This window comes from Saccopteryx leptura, chromosome 5, assembly GCF_036850995.1.
Source record: "Saccopteryx leptura isolate mSacLep1 chromosome 5, mSacLep1_pri_phased_curated, whole genome shotgun sequence".
NCBI lineage: Eukaryota > Metazoa > Chordata > Mammalia > Chiroptera > Emballonuridae > Saccopteryx > Saccopteryx leptura.
Genome location: NC_089507.1, coordinates 102,970,455 through 102,993,506, shown reverse-complemented (window position 1 = coordinate 102,993,506; position 23,052 = coordinate 102,970,455). Strand labels below are relative to the sequence as shown.

At 43.8% G+C, this 23,052-nt stretch overlaps 1 protein-coding gene across 7 annotated transcripts in view; it reads left to right on the top strand.

Annotated features, from left to right (window-relative positions):
• The window catches only part of FRMD4A (FERM domain containing 4A), a 673,627-nt gene that overhangs the window by 608,944 nt on the left and 41,631 nt on the right, over window positions 1-23,052 (top strand). For all 7 annotated transcript variants that reach the window (XM_066384150.1, XM_066384151.1, XM_066384153.1 and 4 more), the window contains one exon: window positions 21,115-21,248. In XM_066384150.1, the coding sequence (XP_066240247.1) occupies window positions 21,115-21,248 (134 nt within the window). The remainder of the gene's footprint in view (window positions 1-21,114; window positions 21,249-23,052) is intronic.

Genomic DNA, 23,052 nt, shown 5'->3' with positions numbered 1-23,052 from the left:
ACCACTCAGTGTGAGAAGGATTGTTTGTCAGTTAAGTAGCTTCAAGCACCCTCCAGTGTTGTGTGAATGCCAGAGGCTGACTGTCAGTAATGTCAGCTCCAAGGACAGCAGGTGAGGTTTACTTGTGTGTCATTAGAGAATTATACTAAGGTAGGGCTGAATCAGGTCAGGGGCATGGTACTGAGTGACACTACATTCTGTTCCTAGATGAACATTTTTTTTAATTGATGTTAGAGAGTGAAACATCAATTTGTTGTTCCACTCATTCATGCATTCATTTGTTGCTTCTTGCATGTGCCCTGACTGGGAATTGAACCTGCATCCTTGGCATATCTGGACAACACTCTAACCAGCCAAGCTACTGGCCAGGACTAGATGAACATCTTTTTCTTTAAGTGACAGGAGGGGAGATAGTAAGACAGACTCTCACATGCACCCCGAGCAACCCGTGTCTGGGACCAATGCTCGAATCAATCAAGCTATCCTCAGCACCTGAGGCCAGCGCTTGGACCAACTGAGCTACTGGCTGTGTGAGGGGAAGAAGGGGGAAAGGAAGAGAAAGAGAGTCAGATGGTCACTTCTCATGTGTGCCTTAACCAGGAATTGAACCCAAGATGTCCACACACCACACCCATGCTCTATCCACTGAGCAAACTGGCCAGATCCATAGATGAACTTCTTGAAACTTTCAAAAGTCCAGAATACTCTCTATCACTTGGAAAGGAGAGACTTGCTGTCTCTGAGTATGGTAGAGTGATTAAGCACCTTCTGAAACTGAGTGTCAAAAGATCTTATTCCGCCATCTGTGTCTGCGCGCCCTGGGCAAGTCATTTTGTCATTAGACGTTGGGAGGTACAGAAAAGCTCTGAGGCTTCAGATCTGGCAGACTTCAGGAAAAGGGACATCATTTGCTGAAGTATGAGACGGGAAGAGGAATGGGTTTGAGGAGGGCAGGGAGAGAGAGGGAGGCAGTGATTATTTGGAAATGTTAGCAAGAAGTATTACTGTTGCAGGTCACTCCCCAGGCCCGTGGTCAGCGTCTATTGTTCTTGGGGACAGTGTGCCTTTGCTTCTGAACCATGAAAGTACAGTGAGAAGTCTTTGCCAGACCTCACTTCCAGAGTCATTTCTATAACTATGTTTAGTGGCTGCACACAACAACAAAATGGGGTGGGGGGAGAGAAGAGGAGAAGCTGAGAGCTGTCTAGTTAGCTCGGGTCTGGTGGCGTCCGGTCAGGGCCAGGACAGGGAACTGGGTGTGTGCTATTCCTGGACTGGGAGGCAGATTTGCAAAGGGGTACACACTTTAGCTCAGGGATCCTCATTGGACAGGCCTTCCTAAGGCCCTGGGAGGACCCTGGCCATGTGTTCACATAACCATGTGTTTTTGTCAAATCTGTGAACCTAATACATTACATGTTCTTTTTCTTAAATAGAGTCACCAAGATTATTTAAGCTTCAGGACTAACAAAACTTGGGTCTGCCTCAGCCAGATCAGTGTAGGGTTTATCATCAACCCCTCCCTGCTTCAGGATTTCAAAAACTTTTCATCATTATAATAGGCCAAATCAATATTTCTGAGGCCTAGAGGTTTACAGTAAAGACTTAGAGAATGTCTTCTTTTATTAAAATGGATGCCATTCTAAGCCTAAGCCACTGCCTGAAATTACAGACACTCCCTATCCCCTGCTGAATGGCCAAGGGCCAGGCAGAGCACACCCCTGTGTTTCTCCTCTAGACTCTCCTAACCCCTGCTAAGACCCGGAGTCTCAGATTCCAGCCTGGATTGACCCACCCACCAACCTCCTTGTCCAGCCACAGATAAGCCTGACTCATCCTTTATTCTCAACAAGAGGGTGCATTTTCCACTGTGTTTACATATCCACTTGGAAATCCGGGTCCTTTATGAATGTGGCGTGATTATTCCCAGAAGAAGAATGGATCCTCCAGCTCAGGGGCTCTCCTACCTCCCTGTGCGTCAGAACAGCTTAGAGGGTGTGTTCACACACAGGTAACTGGGCTCCAGCTCTGGAATGTTTGACTGCACAGGTCTAGGGTGAGCCTGAGAATTTGCATTTCTATCAAGGCCACAAGTGATGCTGACACTGCTAGTCTGGGGGCGAGACCACACTTGGAGAGCCACTCTTCTTGCTGAAGAAGAGATAAAATTCTCAGGATCATGGGGCCCAGGTGTCCCCACTTTTAACTTGTGCCCTGGTTCATCTGCTCGGGTCCCTTGTCTCTGGCTGCCTCCAGTGCTAGCAAGGCAGTAACCTAACAGCAGTTACAGATGACGTTCTGAACAGAAGCCCCAAACCTCCTGACATGGAACTGACGTCCCTCGAACACCAGAAATGAGATCAGGCATCTTTAAAACAGAAAGTAATTCCTCTCTGTTACTGTTGTCGCCTTGACACTAAAGGTCAATCTGGTGGGCTAGAAGGTAAAGCAGAAGAAACCCTTCTTGCTGAATCCACCCCCACCACTAAGAGAAGCATCTTTATTCCAGGATACGAAAGTGATTTTCACATGTTTGATAACTTGTGATGGAGGCGGCCATGAAGACCCCTTGGCCTGGCCACTTTCAGCGGCTTCATTTGTGGGCACCGATTCCCTCGGCCCTTTCCCTGCCCCCACTCTGCTGCACAGCTAAGCATAAGGAAATCTGGACACAGGAGAGGCCGGGAGGAATAAGCCATGCCCCATGATAGGCCAGGGAGCACTTCCCACTCTGCCCAGCCCTGCAAGTCAGAGCCTGAAGCATGGTCCTTGACTGTGAGGCTGAGGCTCCGTGGGGATGCCCCCTTCCCTTGACTTAGGAATGACAATGGTGCAATGGAGTAAGAGACCATAGAACAGAAAACTTCCATCAACAAAGGGAATTTCTAGAACCCACAGATCTGGTCACCATTCCTTCTAGGGCTGCTGATTGCTGTCCCTGTGTCTTTTCTTGTGCCAGGAGAAAATGCCTTTACGTGAGGCAAGTCCTTGGAAGTCCCACCCGGAAGCTACCTGTTTCCCATAGCCACAGTGAGAACTCAAGGCGAGGCTCCCCTCCCCCTCCCCTGCCCCCGCCCCCTGCCATTCTCTTTGACCTTTCCTGTCCTCTTGCCTCACTGCACGTTGGAATCGCCCTTTAGTCATGTGCTCCCACGGACAGAGGGACACAGAGGGTGTCACTCCTCCAGGACAGCCCTGATTTTAAACACTTTTTATTATACTTACCAGACCACATTTCTGTCTTTTGTTCAGAAAATATGATACATATAACCTAATATCCTGCTTGATAAATTGTCTTCTCTTCTTCAGCTCCTGCCTCATGCTAAAAATTAAAAAAAAAAAAAAGTAGTCCTTAGAAGCATTCTGAGAAATGAATCATCATTTGAAAAGTCTCTTACCTACCTCTAGCCCAGCGTCTGACACCGAGTAGGTGCTCAGTACACAATTTTTTAAAAAATGTTTACTTTCTATCCCCGTGCCTTATTTATATGGTAACTGGAAGTGTGTATCTTTTGACTCCTCACCCGTTTCACCATCCCCTGGCAACTGCCAGTCTCTTCTCTTTCTCTTAGTTCACGCAGTGTAATGCCCTCAGGGTCCGTCCATGTTGCTGCAGATGACCAGATTTCAGCCTTTTCTGTGGTGGAACAACACTCCATTGTATGTACATACACATACACACTACACACCGCATTTTCTGTATTCATTCAATGATGGACAGTTAGGCTGTTTCCAGATCTTGGCTATTGTAAATAATGCTGCTGTAAACATGGGGGTGCAGTTGATGTTTTTTGTTTACTTGTGATAAATACCCAGAAATGGAATTGCTGGATCATATGGTAGTCTTGTTTTCAATTTTTCTGAGGAAACTCCACACTGTTTTTCATAGAGGTTGCACCAGTTTACATTCCCACCAGTAGTGCTCAAGGTTCCCATTTAGCTTGTTTCTTATCTTTTTTTATAATAGTTATTCTGACAGGTGTGAAGTGGCGGCTGGTTGTGGTTTTAATTTGCATTTCCCTGATGACTAGTGATGTTGAGCATCTTTTCATATACCTGTTGGTCTGCTTGTCTTCTTTGGAAAATGTCTGTTCAGATTCTCTGCCCATTTTAATATCAGATTGATTGTTTTTCTGCTATTGAGTTAGTTATATGAGTTCTTTTTGTATTTTGGATAGTAACTAGATTGTTACCGGACCAAATCAAACCCAAGTGCTCGGCAGTTGCCATCCAAAAGACAACTCAGAGATAATGTTATGAGAAGGGACTTAACTGCAAGGACACACCGGGGATTGTTCCCAGACCAGTGTTCCCCAAACAAAGCCTCTAATCCATCTTTACTGGGGAAAAGCATGCGTAAATACCGAGGTAGACGTCATCATTGCATGTACAGGTGAGGACCTTCCTGCACATACTCAGTCAGGTTACACACACTTCGCATGTTCAAATATGGCAGAAAGTTTCCACCCCTGGGAGAAGATTTTAGTATTGTAATGCGGGAATGACGAGGAAAGTTGCTGAAGAGGTCGGGTCACTGGTAGGTCCTTTAGGCTGCTCCAGTTGGTCTCAAGTAGTTTCAGCTGGTTCACCCCCTGTCCTGCAAAATATCCTGAACTTGTCCTGAAAAACATTTCTAGCAATTAGCAATGTCAGGGACTGCGTAGGTTTGATAAACATCTGAGTAAATCTTGGTCTTTCTGTGCAACTTTCAGCAGATTACAAGAGAGCATTACACAAACTTTATAAATTTTAGAGTGATCTAAGTGGGGTTACAGGTTAATTGAGGCAAAGTTACCAAATCTAAACAAAGGTTAATCTGTGCTAGCTTCCCTGTTAGGCTACATGTGTAGGTTAGTTTACATGATCAGGTATATGGTTTGCAATTAATGTCTCCCATTCGGTAGGCTGCCTTTTATTTTTGTTGATGGTTTCCTTTGCTGTGCAGAAGCTTTTTAGTTTGATGTAGTCCCACTTGCTTATTTTTCCTTTTGTTGCCTTTGTTTCTGGTGTCAAATGCAAAAAATCATCGCCAAGACTGATGTCAATGGCACATGATTTTTTTTTTAATAATTTTATTTTTTTAATGGGGCGACATCAATAAATCAGGATACATATATTCAAAGATAACAAGTCCAGGTTATCTTGTTGTTTAGTTATGTTGCATACCCATCACCCAGAGTCAGATTGTCCTCTGTCACCTTCTATCTAGTTTTCTTTGTGCCCCTCCCCCTCCCCCTTTCCCTCTTCCTCTCCCCCCTCCCCCTGTAACCACCACACCCTTATCAATGTCTCTTAGTTTCACTTTTATGTCCCACCTACGTATGGAATAATGCAGTTCCTGGTTTTTTCTGATTTACTTATTTCACTTCGTGTAATGTTATCAAGATCCCACCATTTTGCTGCACATGATTATTGAAGTGAAATTTTGAAGAGCACCTGTAAGAACCCTGCATGTGTCCCATTGTAGGGACCTCCTAGGTTCCCAGAGCACATGGTATTTGGAGCTTTCAGAAAATCTCATATACCTGCCACCAACATTTTCTCTCAGGTTAATTATACTGTGTCACTTTGGTCATGCTGATATTCGACCTTTAAAGGCTAATCTTGTCAGATCAGGTTCCTACTGCTGATCACGTCCATCCTCATCTCTCATTCATCCTTTCGTCCGTGTCTGTACCCAAATTGGGGTGCAACTGAGCCATGTAACACTGCAATATATCTATGGTATAAACATATTTTCCAGCTTGCAAACTTTGCTAGGGAGTACACACAACATTCAAAAAGGTATAGCCCCTTGCTGGGCCTGTGGTGGCGCAGCGGATATAGCGTTGACCTGGAACACTAAGGTCGTGGGTTCGAAACCCTGGGCTTGTCTGGTCAAAGCACATATGGGAGTTGATGCTTCCTGCTCCTCCCCCCTTCTCTCTCTCTCTCTCTCTCTCTGTCTCTCTCTCTCTCTCTCTCTCTTTCTCTTCTCTAAAATGAATAAATAAAATCTTTAAAAAGTTATAGCCCCTCTCCTCACAGAGTGTGCATACTTTTATTGATGTTAAACAAAGACAAAGTATGATAAACTGCTCACAAACATTAGGGGATACTTCAATATGAAGGGTTGAAATATCCCCTAATGTTTGTGAGCAGTATATTTTCAAACTGTTCATAACTTTGAAGGCAATTTTTCTTTTTAACTGAAGGCATATTATTACCTTTAAAATTACTGAAATCTAGTACATGGCATCTGAGGTCTAAGATGCTAAAGAAACGATAAATACTATTGCTATCTATTAAAGAAGTCAGAAGTTCATAGTTACTCATGCCATGAGCCAGCAGTTAGCATTTCAAACAGAAAAAGTCAATATCGTTGAAGTGATGTATTAAAAGGCTTGGGGCCCGTATACACTAATTTTTTGGTGGTGATACATAGGGCTGCCCCGTGTGAGACCTGGAGTCCCCTGCCCTAATAGAGACCCTTAGAGGCAGTGAGCCCTGCGAGTCTGAGCTGCAAGGTGTGTGTCAGAATAAAAGTGGTTATGTCCTCACCTCCTTATCCAACACAAGATGGGATTCAGGAAGATTATGAACCCATGTCCTGAATCAATTTGTGAAAGGGCTCTGGTGGCCTGGCTTTGAAAGGATATAAGGACCCTTGTCCCCAGAACACATCTGCTGAGAGATGGCCTGGCCTTCTTAGAGTCCCCTGGAAGAGGGGATATTGAAACAGTGCCCCCAGGCCAGGCCAGCAGAACCCTACCCTCTGCCCTCCACAAGCCTCACCTGGCTTGGCCGCACAAGCTCTGTATGGTGGGTTCTCAGAAAACCTGCTGACTGACCACTGCAGGGGGTCAGCAGGTGACACTGTATTCTCTGCCCTGTGAGAACATTGGTTTGCTCATATTTATTTCAGGTAACCAATTTTTGGAAGTTCAGATAGAGTTTGAGAGGACAACGGTAAGTTCACACCATTTGGTTATGATGTTTTCAGAGTTCAAAACAAGCATCTGAAATCCTTGTCTGTGAGAACTTGGAAGGCTGTTTTTCTCCCCTCCCAACCCCCATTTCTTGAAATCTTAAAAAGGATAAGAGAGGAGAGAAAAGACAAAACAAAGAAAACAACTGATGGGTTACGCATAGCTCCTTTGAAGGAGGGAGAGCGTAGGATTGTTCTGAGCATTGTTTCAGGGTTCTGCTATCACAGAACAATTCTGATTTCAGTGGGCGTGTAGCACCCAAGGGACATGAGCTTTTGTTCTCAGCCTTGTAAAGAAAATGGCACCAACTTGTTTAGGAAATACCCAGTGTTCCCTAGGCCCACGCACCTTACTGCATTCCCCACCCAGGCACAGAATAGTACTGTGCATCCTTTCTAAAAGAAATAGAATAAAAAGACTGATTGTTGCCTTCCTGGTTGGAAATACAGGGGCATAAGCCACCCATTCTCTACAAAACAAAACGATATCTTGTGTCTGTAAATAGGAATGAGATGGCAGTTGAGTCATCTTCACTGTGATCAGCAGGATTGTAAAGAATGTAGTGATGATTTGGTTTTTTAAAACACACACACACACACACACAACACACACACACACACACACACACACACACACACACACCCTGCAGTCTGCTATTATACCTCAGCTCTGATAGTTTCCGTTCTAGAGGAGATGTGTTATGCTAAGCATGTGGCCTCGCTTAGCCTGGGATCAGTCCGCATGCATTACTCAATGCTTCGCACATTCTCATTCTCTGAATGCTAGCACTTCCTCCCATTGTTAGGAAGTTTATTAATAACTAATGTAACAATGAGGATGCCAGCTATCTGATCTCTCCATACAGACAGTGGTCTGATAGAGCCTGCCAGCTTTGTGGTTGTGGCTCTGTTCCGCTCAAAACACGTTGCCTTACGCTAGTATAAATCACATTTTGGGTTTGGTTTTTTTCTCTTTGACCTCATCCTTTCTTTTTTGCTCTCACTTTCTCTCTTCCTTGTATCTCCATCTATTCTCTCAAAGTTCTCAAAGCTGCCTGTCCCCTCCCTTTCTAGCTCCAGTGACAGTAGGGTTCCAGGGGCTTTCATTTTGGCCCGACCCTCAGGGCTCTGCAGGTGGGCACAGGACACAGCCTCTCCTACCTAGGGTGTGTTTACCTGGCCTGTGTAGCCAGTGAGGGCTGCAGAATCTTTCTGTGGAATGGATATTTCTGGACTTGTTTGAGCAGGAAAAGCCTGAGTCAAAATTGAGACGATAAAATATTTGTCCCTTTTCACTCTCATATTGGGGAATTAAAAGCCACTAAAGTCATTTATACTGATCTATTTATTATGCCCTCAGCTGTTCCTACTAAAGGAATATTTGCCTACTAAAGAGAACCAAAACAGAATGGCAATTTATAACCTAAATGAATGATTTTCTAATGATGAAATTTTGAACACTGCAAAAGAAATATCGTTATCCGCTCTCCTAGGGACTGCTTTGTTCCCACGTAAGCCAGCCCTCTCAGTATTGCAAGAGAATAACACATCTCAGAGCCAGAAAGATAAGCCCCCTCATTGCGCAGTTTCTGTACAAGTTACTTATAAACAGTTTCAACTAGGTGTTTTACTAGATGCTACTGCAAGTTTTTATAATCAATTGTTCAATTCCTGTTTTCTCTCTCTTCCCTCTCATATTATATTTGTCCTCTCCACCCTGTGGTGAGAATGCTTGAAGCCATGGCATGTGGCCACTCAAGGAAGCTGTCCCAGACACTCGTTGCTACCAACAGAAAGTGCTTACTTTTCTTTTGTGTTGTTTTTTAACTTTTATTTATTGATTTTTATAGAGAGAGAAAGGGAGAGAGGGACAGACAGAGACAGGAAAACACTGATGTATTGTTTCACTTTTTCATGCCGTCATTGGTTGATTCTTCTATGTGCCCGACACTGGAGCTCAAATCTGCTGTGTCAGGACACCACTCTCACCAACTGAGCTACCTGGCCAGGGCCAGGAGAGATTTTTTATTTTTACTTTTCAAATAGCTTCCATTTCTCCACTCTTTTAATGAACTATTTTTATCCTTTCTGACCCTGATGAAAAGTTTGCTAGGCATGCATTCTTTATGCTAAAAATCATATTTAATTCTCTGAGACTGTCTCCGTGACCACATATCTATCCCGAAGTCTGCAGTGTGGCATCAGTTCACATCGTCTCCTAGGACACCTTTTAAGTAAGGAATTGATCGTTGAGGGTTTGCACAGCAAATAAGTATCTCTTCCTCATAAAAGAGAGTTCATACCTTTCCTTCATATTTATTCCTGGGTGTCTGCCAGAACTGCTCCTGACAGCTTTTACAGATCTGCCGGGAATATGCCTCCTTTTTTTCCCTGGAGGCCTAAACACATTGTCATTTCCTTTGCTTACTTTTAAGAAAACAAGATTTTTTCTTTTGGGGGGCTTCCCTTTGTTTCGAATTCCCCCTCCTCTCATAGAGGAAAGCACCCCTTCTGTTTTCTGAGATCAGTGGGCTGGTCACCAGTATTCCATCTGTGGAAAACAGATGAGCCACAGTTCCTGAGAACATTCTTTCATAGGACGCGCACTCATATCCGGTGCTGAGTAGTCAGGGTCTTTTGAAAGATTGGAGCCAATTCTCCATCACAGCTGAAAGAGGGTATATGTTCATGTGTTTGCCTGTGGGAGAGGAGCTGTTGTATGTGTGTGCTCGAGTGTCGCGCGCACACACACACACACACACACACACACGCACACGCCCTGCCCAGGAAGCCAGCTGCCCCACTGGGAGAAGTCTGGAGTTCCCCAGCTGGATGGGGCAGTTTCCCCAGAAACTGCCAGCAGTAGCAGAACAAGTTTTCACCATATCTCCACCAGTAACTTCCACAGCGTCAGGAAATCCACTCATAAGATTCCCAAATACCCTCTGAAAATGACTTTCTGACCTTGAACTAATCACCCAAACTGTCCTGGTCGTGTTTGGTTAGAATGATTCTTTTGAGGTCAGATCTTTTTCCCCTCACTCCCTACCCGCCAGATTATTACCGGTCTATTTCTATAAAATCCTTTGGATTTTGATTGAAACATAATAAAGTAGCCAAAAGATCAGAAGATTCTTTTTTTCTCAGTCTCGTGTCATTCAAGTAGGTTGTTACTGAGCAATAACGGGACCCCAGGGACCACCTCCCCTGCGCCGACCAGACTGGGGGACCATTAGCTCTGCAGGTTATCTCGTTGGCCCAGGCTGTAGGTTCCTTACTTATGTGGCAGCTGCTGCCACTGGCCTTCATGTGGCTTATCTCCTGCCTCCTCCTGGTGGGCAGCATTTCACATTAGGACAAAGCTCTCAAGGCTGGGAACCTGTCCAGTCGTCTGTCTCCACCGCCCCACCTGCCCACGAAGGTGCTCTAGAAGCATGTTTCATTGGCATGTCTGAAGAACCCCTCCTAGTTCCATCTCCGCCTTCCTTCTGCCTACATGCTAATCCATGCAGTGCTGTGGAAGGGGTCTGGGCTGGAAGGGCAGGTATGCCTGCATACTGTACAGTCGTTACTATGGTGACCAAGCAGTGACCAAGACAGTCCTGCCCTTACGGTGTTTCCATTTCAGGGCCAATACGGACCACACAGAGCAGAGTTGCACTTTTAGCTCTGCCTCTCTATATCCCAGTGACTTCTGTGACAACAGGGACACTTTTTATTTTTGACAGAGACAGAGTCAGAGAGAGAGACAGAGACAGGAAGGGAGAGAGATGAGAAGCATCAGTTCTTCATTGCAGCACCTTAGTTGTTCATTGATTGCTTTCTCATATGTGCCTCTTGACTGGGGGCTACAGCAGACCGAGTGACCCCTTGCTCAAGCCAGTGACCTTGGGCTTCAGGGCAGCAACCCCGCGCTCAAGCTGGTGAGCCCGCACTCAAGTGGGCAACCTCAGGGTTTGGAACCTGGGTCCTCCGCATCCCAGTCCAACACTCTCCAGGTGTCCCTAAACTATGGCCCGCAGGCCGCGTGCTGCCCCCTGGCACCATTTATCCGGCCCCTGCCGCACCTCTTTCATTGGTGGTCAGTGAGAGGAGCACTGTATGTGGCGGCCCCCCAACGGTCTGAGGGACAGTGAACTGGCCCCCTGTGTAAAAAGTTTGGGGACCTCTGCCACTGCACCATCATCGCCTGGTCAGGCCAGGACACTTTTTGAGAGGATTAAATGAAGTGGAACATGTAGGAAGCTCCTGTCAGGTGTTTTGTAGAAATCCATTTCCATTACCTTCTCCTCCATGCTTTCATGGGCATCTAGGGCCAGGAACACTATTTAATATGAATATCTGGATATTCACATAGCACGTATGTTCTGAGCTTTGTTCTAAGTTATCTTTCAAGCACTATCTCATCCAGTTCTCCCAATTTTTGAAGAAGTCTTGTTTTTTATTCCCACATTATAAGGGAGGAAATTGAGACTTAGGTCATGTAACTTTACCAAGTCTCACAGCTAGAAAGTCACGGAGCTGGGACATAAGCCCAGACCTGTTACCTCTAAACTGCTAGACTGTAGAGCAGGGGTCAGGAACCTTTTTGGCTGAGAGAGCCATAAATGCCACATATTTTAAAATGTAATTCTGTGAGAGCCATACAGCGACCCATGAACGTTACGCATTATCCAATAAAAATTTGGTGTTGTCCCGGAGGACAGCTGTGATTGGCTCCAGCCACCCGCAACCATGAACATGAGCGGTTGGAAATGATTGTAATACATGAGAATGTTTTATATTTTTAACGTTGTTATTTTTTTTTATTAAAGATTTGTCTGTGAGCCAGATGCAACCATCAAAAGAGCCACATCTGGCTCGCAAGCCGTAGGTTCCCAACCCCTGCTGTAGACTTATGCCTCAGGAGGCCACAAGATCAATGTATGATTTCCAAACCATATTTTAGATCATTCTTTCCTATATGCTTGAGTACTGCTCTAAATTTTGCATAACAACAACAAAGTATTTATGTATTATTGATATCTTTCAGAAATATTCAAATCACCTCATTTTCTTTTGCTTCCTGCCCTATTCATTATGTGTGGACACCCTTTCAAAGTAACTTGGCTACTGTTTGGTCAATCTATAAAATTTGAAATCTCACTTTTTTGACTCTAGTAGAGTTTTTCCATCCATCTTCCTACTTCTCTAATCCCCCAGACAGCACAGCTTACACTCTTGTTTAGCATGCAAGCTTACAAATATTTACCTTGGTCTGTTGCTAAAATGACAGAATAAATTCTTTAGGGGCTGGCTGGTCATAAGACATTCCCTTTCAATTCATGGCAAACTATCACAGTAACTGGGGGAAGGACCAGAGTTGGCAGGGCATTTTTCTTCTCTGGAGGCCTAAATTGTAAAGAACAGAGGGAGGGTGGCACCATATATACGAGGTTCCTTTTGTACAAAATGCAAAAGTGACTGCTGGCAGCCAGGGGGAACTGCCTAAGAAGGTTATTAAGTAATAGATTCTTCAAATTTGAAGGACTCATAGAGGTTGGTTAATTGGTCGTTTCTAGATCATGACTCTGAGAGGTTAGTAACCCAAGGCAGTGTACTATTTAATAGCAAATATGTGATAGAAATCCAGGTCCATCCTGTCCTTCACGGCCTCTCTCAAAGATAGCAGATTTACATATTTTTAATTTCTGAAGGGCTAAACTTATAACCGTGGTGTGGTTTTGCATATTCATATGTGTTCAAATAACCAGAAATGGATAAATCATGGCAACAGAGAGCTCTGTACCATTCGGGAAGTTTAGGTGCTGATTTGAAATTATTTCTGTGGCTGGAATAATTTTTGATATGGTCACAAACCTTTAGTTTGTTAAGATCTCATTGACCTGAGCCCCCGAAGCTCCTCCCTGATTGGGTTTCTTGCTGGAATCACCCTTTCTCATGAAGGGATTAGCATTGCGTCTCTGCCTTCTGATTTCTAGCTAACTTGCTGCCTTCCTATTAGGATGTCAACCGTGCCATTCAGGGGTGCCTGGCGGGCATTGTGGATACATGGAAACCTCCTCAACATCACAGGCCACTTGAGGTCCTTCTCCTGATGCCCTTGAGCTTCTTTCTGTGGAACTGTTACTGGGCATCCTTGTCACTAAGAACTCTGTCACCTCTCCTCATGATTGTCATATTTAGCTGGTTGCAGGTTACAGCCCACAGGCTCGGATCCCACATTCCCTGAAAAAGAGCCCCTTGCCACAAGGGATATCTTTTAAAGATTTTTATTTTATTTTATTTATTCATTAGAGAGAGAGAGAGAGAGAGAGAGAGAGAGAGAGAAGGGGGGAGGAGCAGGAAGCATCAACTCCCCATATGTGCTTTGACCAGGCAAGCCCAGGGTTTTGAACCGGCAACCTCAGCATTTCCAGGTTGAGGCTTTATCCACTACGCCACCACAGGTCAGGGGATATCTTTTAAACAAAGGCACTGAGAACCCCTTTTCAGATGCAGTCTGACACGAACCTGAATGTATGGAATGGGTTAAGGTGGAGCTGCCCTAGCTTGATGTGTACAGAGTAGGGCCCCGGAACCCGTGGAATCTCGTGACCCTGTTCCACCCTCATTCCCAGCACCCCCGAAGGCATGGCTGAAAACCCAGGGGCTAAGAAACATAGTTCACAAAATACTGCCTAGAGTAGACCTATATTGCTTCTTTTAAAGGTGAACGTTGAAGCCCAAATGGTACACTAAATTGCACAGTGAGTATCTTTTCTTTGACCAATAGCTCCCTGACTAACAGTGAAGAGGTGGTTTCAATGATTTCTCTCTCTCTGATTCCACTGGTGTGTGTGTACCTGTGTGTGATGTGTTGTGTGTACACATGTCCAAATATATATGTGCTTACTCGAGTTAAATCTCTACCCAAGATTGAGGGGTTACCTGTCTGTTCAAGGCACAGTGGTGTCATATGTGCATCATTTCACTTAGTCTTTACATCACAGTAAGGAGGGCAGGTCAGTTGCCCAAGGTCACACATCTAGTGAATGGTTTAGCGTCCATCCAATGCAGAGCTGTACAGCCCGTGGAAATCCACATGGCCAGGCCAGGCTGGCTCAGTTTGCAGAGATTAAACTTGGTGCCCAGCACCATATTCCTCATGAAACAGCTTCCAGAATAATGGTGTGAAAGAGCTAGACTTAGTGGTGCCAGACATGAAAAGGGCCTCTTGATACATCTAGTCTTTTTTTACGTGGGTTGGGTATTTAGGATAATTATTATGAATAAAATAATTAGGTAGCATTAATGAGCCTTGTAACTCAAGACCAAAGCTTAACAAATCCCATGACCAGAGACAACATGTGTTTTATCTCTTGGAGTTGAATGTTGTGTGATTTTTGCCATCTTTGAACATAGTTAATTCTTAGATTTGACTGTATATAACATCATTTCTTATGAGAGGTTAGCCAGGGGTGAAAGGGAAAACAGTGAACATTTCACGTGAGCTCTGGGTCCTTTCATCTTCCCTGGACCCAACTTTCGTCAGGCCTGGTTTTGGGGGTTTTTCTATCTCAAGCGTGACTTCCTTCCAATATTATTTTACATTCTCCTCAATTCTTTATATGATGGACCAGAGAGTACCTCATTTAATTTTCCTGTGTCTTTAAATGTGACTGTTGACTATGACTGAGAGAATCAGGTTAGATTCAAAATTATTTCACTGTATGATATTAGATGGATATAAACTTGGAGATAGTACTGATACGCATGGGCTAAATGACTTAAAAACGTAGGAAACCCGAATCACTTAGAAAGGGGAGCCTGTTCAGTAATATGTTGCATGAACGTGACACCATGTGAATTTAGTCTCCGGGAGCCATGAGGTAATGGAGACTTCCTAAGAGCCGTACTTCCATTCGGGTCTGCTATTGAATTTGGAAACCTGTGATTGAAACATCACAAATCCAAGAGAGGCACAAAAATCATTAAAGGTTGGGAAGGTAGGTTCTATAAAGAAATGACTTACAGGTATGAGATTTCTCTACCAAGATGAGGTACAACTTAATTACAGCATCCAACTCTGACAACATTTATTTGCTTGTTTATTCGAGTTAATGTTTGTGAGCCACTGTGAAGGCATGAAGGTGGTGCCTTCCTGCAGTGGCCGATTTTTTCTACTACACGCTAGGATGGGGTGAGGGAGGAAAAAAACCCCTAAATTGAAGTCAGATTATACAGATCCAGTGAGATTTTTTTATTATTAAAGTTGTAAGACCCTCAGTAATTGAGGGAAAATGGGATCTCCTGCTCAGTGACTAAAGAAGAAAGTATGGGGCCCATTTGAGTCTGGCAGAGTTTTTGGTACAAAGGCGTAGAAGTCCTTTCCAGCCTTGTGATTCTGAGGTGCCTTCTTTACCACTGGAAGAAACAGACAAGTTGACTCTGGGAGTCCCAATTTTGATTATTTTCATATTTGTCATACATTCACTGAATTATCCAAAAATTTTCACATGGAAGTATTTATTCCTACCCTCTGCCCAAAATATCCAGCTCTAATTTTTACTGGGATAGCAGTGACTTGTTTAATTCCTAGAGAACTGAGATCTTCATAGCATCAAGCTTCTAATCCATGACCACGGTTTATCTCTCTATTGCTTGGGGTTTTAATATTTTTTATTTTCCTGTTAGAGTTTTTACACAACATTTTTCAATAATTGAAATTAGAGTCCATTTCATTGGGAGAAGGGGGCTTCCAACACCTCTTTTTTACTGATATAAAATTTATATATGACACTGTATTTATTTTAGGTGTATAGTGTAATGATTTGAGATATATATATATATACATACATATATATGTGGGCTGCAAAGTGATCACCACAAAAAGTTGTTATTACCCATTCATTATGTCACATACTTATAATTTTTCTTTCTTGTTGTGAGACCCTTTCAGAATTACTCACTTAGCAACTTTCAAATATACAACACAGTATCTTTAGCTGTAGTCACCATGCTGCACCTTAGTTCCCAGGACTTATCTTATAACTGAAACTTTGTACCTTTTAACAACTTTCAGCCATATGCTTGTTCTCTATTCCCTGCCTCTGGCTACAACCACTCTGTTCTTTGTATCTGTAATTTCAGGATTCTCTTTAGATTCCACATATACTGTGTTTGTCTTTCTCTGTCTGATTTATTTCACTTAGAATAATACCCCCTTGTTCCATCCCTATTAGAAGTGGAATTGCTAGATTTTATTTTAGTTCTATTTCTTATTTTGTAAGGAACCTCCACACTATTTTCTATAATGCCAGTACTGATATACATTCCCATCAGGTGTGCATAAAGATTCCCTTTCCTCCACATCCTTGCCAACACCTCTCATCTTTTTTATAGTAACCATTGCAAACAGGTGTGGGGTGATATGTCATTGTATTTTGATTTGCATTTCCCTGATGGTTAGTGGTGCTGAGTACCTTTTCATGGTACTGTTGACCATTTTTGTGTCTTTGGGGAAAATGTCTATTCAGTTCTTCTGCCCATTTTTAAATTGGATTGTTTTTTATCTATTGAATTTTATGAGTTCTTTCTATATTTTGGATATTGACCCCTTATCAGATATATTATTTGCAAATATATCTTCCCATTCAATAGGCTGGCTTTTAAGATTTTTTTATTATTCATTTTAGAGAGAAAGGAGAGAGAGAGAGAGAGAGAGAGAGAGAGAGGGAAGAGGTGGGGAAGCATCAACTCATAGTTGTTTCCCATATGTGCCTTGACCAGGCAAGCCCAGGGTTGTTGTTTTTTTAACTAAGTGAGAGCAAGGTAGGCAGAGAGACAGACTCCCGCATGCACCCTGACCAGATTCCACCCAGCAAGCCCCCCCATGGGGCGATACTCTGCCTTTCTGGGGCATTGCTTTGTTGCTTGGCAACCAAGCTATTTTTAGCACCTAAGGCAGAGGCCACAAGCATTCCCCAATGTATGGAATCAACTCGCTCAAGCCAGTGGAGCCATGGCTATGAACAGGGGGTAGGGAGAAAGAGAAGAGAGAGGGGGAGAGGTAGAGAAGCAGATGTGTGCCCTGACTGGAAATCAAACTGGGGACATCCACATGCTGGGCCAACACTCTACCACTGAGCCAACTGGCCAGGTGCTCTAATGTATTCTTAATTTCAATTATTATATTCTTAATTTAGAGTGGTTCTTTTTTATGTTCTCTATCTTTCTGTTCAAGTTCTCACTGAATTTATGTATTCATTTCCTAAGTTCATTAAACTTCTTTATAACTAGTGTTGTCAACTCTTTATCTTACAGATTGCTTATGTCCATGTTGTTTAGTTCTTTTTCTAGAGTTTTGTCCTATTATTTCATTGGGACATGTTTCTTTGTCTCCTTGTTTTTATGTATTGAGTAGAGCTACAACATCTCTCATTGTTGGCAGGGTGGCCTTATGTAATAGGTGTCCTGTGAGGCCCAGAGGTGCAGTCTGCCTGCACACCTGAGCCAGGTACTCATGAGTGTCCCTTTTATGTGTGTGGGGGGGTGTCCTACTGTTGTAGTTGAACTTCTTTTTTTCTTTTTCTTTCCAAGAGAGAGACAGACAGGCAGGAAGGGAGAGAGATGAGAAGTACCAACTGGTAGTTGCAGCACTTTATTTGTTCATTGATTGCTTTGTCATACATACCTTGACCGGGGCGCTCCAACCAAGCCAGTGACCCCTTGCTCAAGCCAGCGACCTTGGACTTCAAGCTAGTGACCTTTGGCTTAAGCCAGTGACTATGGGGTTTTGAACCTGGGTCCTCAGCATCCCAGGTCGATGCTCTATCCACTGCCACACTGTCTGGTCAGGCTGTAGTTGAACTTTGATTGCTGTTGGCTTATCAGTTGGTGTTATTGACCCTCAGGCTGACTGACCATGAGGACTGGCCATGACTACAGTGGACAAGCTGTGGTGCAGGAGCTGACCCCACAGAGTGGGAGTTGCTTTAGTAGGGCTCTAGTGTCAGCCCAGTCTGCCCTTTGGGTGTGCTGTTTGTGGAGCTGATTAAGTAGTGCTATTATGTTCTAAAGCCAGACACCAGGTATATTGGCTCTGAAGTCCCTTAGGAGGGATTCAGATGCAGGCCGAAGTTAGTCAACATATGTGCCAGTTTAGGGCCACCTGGTAGGAGCTACAGAGTGATCTGCAGTTGATTGCTTCTTACAGGCACTTGGGAGAGGCTATGCTGTGAACCGAGGCCAGCCAACACTATTGCTGGGATGGGGACCCTTTGGTGGTCACCACAATGTGAGCTGAGGCTAGCTGCCACTTGTGCCGATTTTGTGGCCACTTAGTTAAGGGTACGTTTCAGGCCAACACTGGCTGCAGTTTATGCCAGGCTTGGGGCCACTGATGGGTATTGCAATGCAAGTTGAAACAGGTCACCACTGTGCCAGGTTTGAGGTTGCTGAGGAAGAGGTACGTGGCATGCTGAGGCCAGTCACTGCTTGTTTGGGGTTTGTGAACCTTTGAGAGATTTTAGGAAAGCCGGCAGTACGAGCCAAGGTATGTTGCTCCTGCAGAAAGCGGTTAGAAGCAGCTCAAGCTGGGTGTGTGAATTGGGTGGGATCTCAGGGAATCACCAAGATGGAGCAAGCAGTGATGGCCAGGCTACAGGAGAGCTCAGGTTTGGCTCCCGCTTGAGCCTGTTGGCTGGGTCGGGAGAGGGCACGACAGAGGATCAGTGGTACCTGCCAGCACATCTGTCCCCAGAGAGCAGTAGCCCCAACCCCTGCCCCTCCAGCCCTCGCCCTGAAGCTAGTCAATTTAATTCCTTCCTATATGTTGGGGCGCTTTACAAGCTGCTCTCTACACTGGAGAGTGAGTTTGTGAATAACCAATATGCCTTTAGGAATATGCCTGGGTCTACAGAAGCCCTCCCTCTCACCTGGATGCTGGTTTTCACAGCCAGATGTTGTGGGATGCCTCTTCCCAACACTGATACCTTAAGCTGCGGAGCCTGGTGTGGGCTGGGCCCCCTTGCTCCTCAGCGGGAACATCTGCAGCCAAAATGTCCCTCTTGATCATGATCACTACACATGGACATGGGACTTGCCTGTTCTGCATCTCTGATCCTTTTACCACTCTCTTTGTGGAGTCTTCTGTGTAGTTTTAGTTGTAGGACTTCTGTTCAGCTAGTCTTCAGGTGGTTCTCAATGATGGTTGTTCTGTAATTTAGTTGTAATTTTGATGTGGTCATGAAAGGTGACACAGCATTACCTGCTCTATCTCGAACAGAAACCCTCTGAGCTGCCTTCTTTACTATTGGAAGAAACTGATCAATTGACTGGTAATTCCGATTAGATTATTCTCATATCTGTCATGCATTCACTGAATTGTCAAAAAATGTTTTATATGAAAATACCATCCCTATCCCCTCCCCCTACTAATCCTGCTCCAGTTTTTATTGATATTGCAATGATTTTATTGTTTAATTCTTGGAATATAGACATCTTGACAACATCAAGCTTCTAATCCATGACCATGCTTACATCTATTATTTTAGGTCAGTTTTTTTCAGCAAAGTATTATAATTTTCATTGTGAAGATCTTGCATATCTTTCATTAGACTTTTCTCCCTAGGTACTTGATGTGATGCTGTTTGATTCCTTTGCAAATGGCATCGTGTGAGGCCCCGTGAGTGCACATGCAGTATCACCTACCCGTTCTGTTTTAGAGAGAGAGAGAGATGAGCATCAACTCATAGTTGTGACACCTTAGTTGTTCATTGATTGCTCTCTCCTATGTGCCTTGACCAGGGGGCTCCTACCAAGCCAGTGACCCCTTGCTCAATCCAGCGACATTGGGTTCAGGCCAGCAACCTTGGGCTTCAAGCCAGTGACCTTTGGGCTCAAACCAGTCACCATGGGTCATGTCTATGATCCCGTGCTCAAGCTGGTGAGCACATGCTCAAGCCAGAGACCTTAGGATTTTGAACCTGGCTCCTCAGTGTCCCAGGCTGATGATGCTCTCTCCGCTGCACCACTGCCTGGTCAGACCTCACCTGTCCATTTCTAATACTTCTGCTCACCGTGGGCATAAGAAGCAGAGTAATAATCAGCTTTTCTTTTTCCAGGGAGTCAGTGCACTTTGCCTAATCATCAAGGTAAACTATATAATAGTTTCATAGCTGGAAACCCATTTCAGAATGTAAACAGTACATCCTAGACATTATGCTTTGGTCCAACCTAAATCTCTCCAGCCGGCATTTCAGTTTATTTTCCTTTAGTTTGGTTCACAGTTGGCCTTCCACAAAGGCTTAGTATCTAGCAGTCTGCAATGGGAATAGCATTCAGGTGGTTCTGCCACATTGTAAAACTATGTGTAACTTTTATTAAGAGGGAACTTGCTCATGATACAGTATTAAGCTAAAAAATACAATAAACATCTAATTTTACTTTATTCTTTTATTGATTTTAGAGAAAGAGAAGTATCAATTTGTTGTTCGACTTATTTATGCATTCATTGGTTGATTCTTGTATGTGCCCTAACTGGGGATTGAACTCTCAACTTTGTTGTGTCGAGACAATGCTCTAACCAACTGAACTGCTTAGCCAGGGCTTTAATTTTATTTATTTTTTTAATGTACAGCTTAGATGGAATGGTTAAAGAAAATGTATGACTGTGCTTATTTTGGGGCACCTAGCTTCTGGACTATTTTGATAACACATCTGCATTTTCAAAATGTTAAACATGCGTTTTCTTTGTACTAATGAGCAAAAAAATATAACAAAATTTGCCAATGAGGGGAAAAATTAAAACTATATTAAAATTACTAACTTGAATTTCACTGTCCCCTTCATAGTACAGAGTCTATTACAACTTGCTAGTGAAATTAAAATAGGTATCTGGCATACTGTAAGATAGTCAAGAAAGAAAAACTTCTTTTTCAGGCATGTAAATCTCTCTGCCAGTGCTTCGACGAGTTATAAATCCTGCTAAGTGCTCAGAATTCTTTCCTCACCCTTGGAACCCTGAAACACCTGTTTTATTTCACACTTCCTTGATTCCTGGCATGAATCCCAGATCCACAGTGTGGGCTGCAGTTAAATTCCTTAGTGGTCCACATGTGTGTCCCCACATCAGCTGACCTAGTGACCCCACTGTTTATTGACAGGTTCTCAGGAATCAGATAGCTCTCAGTCTGCCAAGAAAGACATGCTGGCTGCCTTGAAGTCCCGGCAGGAAGCTCTGGAGGAAACACTGCGCCAGCGGCTGGAGGAGCTCAAGAAACTCTGCCTCCGAGAAGCTGTAAGCAGTTCCTGTTCCGTCCTGGGGAACTCTGTGTTGTCTGTGCCCTCGTCTGTCTCCACGGGAAGGGAATGGATCATGAGGAAATCGTAAGAGGAAAACAAGACATCTCCTGACACACTGTGTTGGAAGTATCCAGCCCCTTTCATGTGCCCCGTCAGAAACAAGAGGAGTTGACATGAATGGGACCCTAGGACAGCAGTTAGAGTAGGTCCTGGCAAAGTCCCAAGTGGGACCTCACTAGAGGCCAAATGGCAGGAATAATTGCAGTGACGGAAGCAACTGTAAATAATAATGTTTGCATGGTGCTCCTTAGTTTATAGAGCATGTGTTCATAGATAGGCGTCCTTGAGTACAGTGGCTGCCACCACTGTCTCAGATCCTGTGTCAGAGCTGACTGTTGCGGCTTTAGTTCTCCTGAGGCTGTTTCAGATTTATCTTTGGAAATCATACTGAGAAGCATCACTGGGAATCTACAAGGAAACCAGTATTTTGCTTGATATATAATCCCATTTAAAACTCATCATCTCATGTTACACTCAGTTAAAAGAAAAAAATATTAGCCTAGTAATATTCTTAAGTTCTATGCCAAGCAGCACTTCCTTAAGCTTGTGTCTACACTGGTCTCACATTTCACTGGGACTTAGAAGCTGTGACAGGCCACTGTTGTATTTATTTGAATGTTTATTTTCACTTTCTTTTTATTCTGCATTTGTCTGTTAGCATGTTTGAAGAATTGAATGTTTAATGTAACATACATTGTGACTCTGTCTGTGCATGGACACGTGTATGTGGACTTGTGTGTGCATGTGTGTGCACATGGACAGGATCAAGTGGGACAGACAGACTGTATTCCCCTCCCTCCCGTAATAGTGCCTTGCCCCAGGCCAAATGAAGGGGCTGTAGAGTGAGATCACATTGCATTAAGCACTTGGCTTCATTCTGCTCTGGACTGATTTAAACTGGAGCTAGCTCAAGCAGACCCACATTAACACAGACCCAGTGCAAGTCTTAGGAAAGCCGTGCCCTGAGGGCGCAGGGTAGGAATCCTACGCAAGCTTTTCCTTGATGTCCCAAGACCAGTTAGTCCACTCCCTGGGAACAGACAGGGCTCTCTCTGGCAATGACCAGAATGGCCTACTTTGGTTTGCAGCAACTACAGGCATTTGTATAAAAAAAATGGTGGAAGGATTAAAAAATATGGCTTTGGGTGTCTGCATTTAATAATCTGTAGAGTGTTGTTTTGTTTTTAATAGAGGCAATGTCCCTAAAAAAAGCTAGGAGTCAGTATCAGAAAATTGGAGAAATGTATCAGGGAGATAAGTTAGCATATATTAAGGAAAGTCTTACTGTATCTCTTCAAAATAAAAGAAAATAAGGATAACAGAGTTCTTTTTATAATGTTGACAGGACAAAACAGAACTTGAGCAGAAGAGATAGTGTCACGGCCACAGGCAGATCGCCTCTGTGCTGGCTCCCACAAGGCTCCTGACTCATCCGTAGTCCGGACGGCAGGGCCTCTGGCTGACCGTCCTGTCCCTGTCAGACACCAGGCCCCTCAGCTCAGAACAAAGAGCAGCTCCGCTTATCCCCTAGGGCAGTGGCTCTCAAACTTTCTGAGGTCAGGCACATTTAAAATCCTACAAATAACTGTAGGCGCACTATATACAAATTTCTGAGAAATATGTTATAGTAGTTAAGTCAAATATTAAAGAAAAAAATATAAAGTCCAAGTGTGCTTTTATGGTAATTAGATGAAATAAATATGACAAAATTAAATTTATTCTGACATTAAAAAACATTT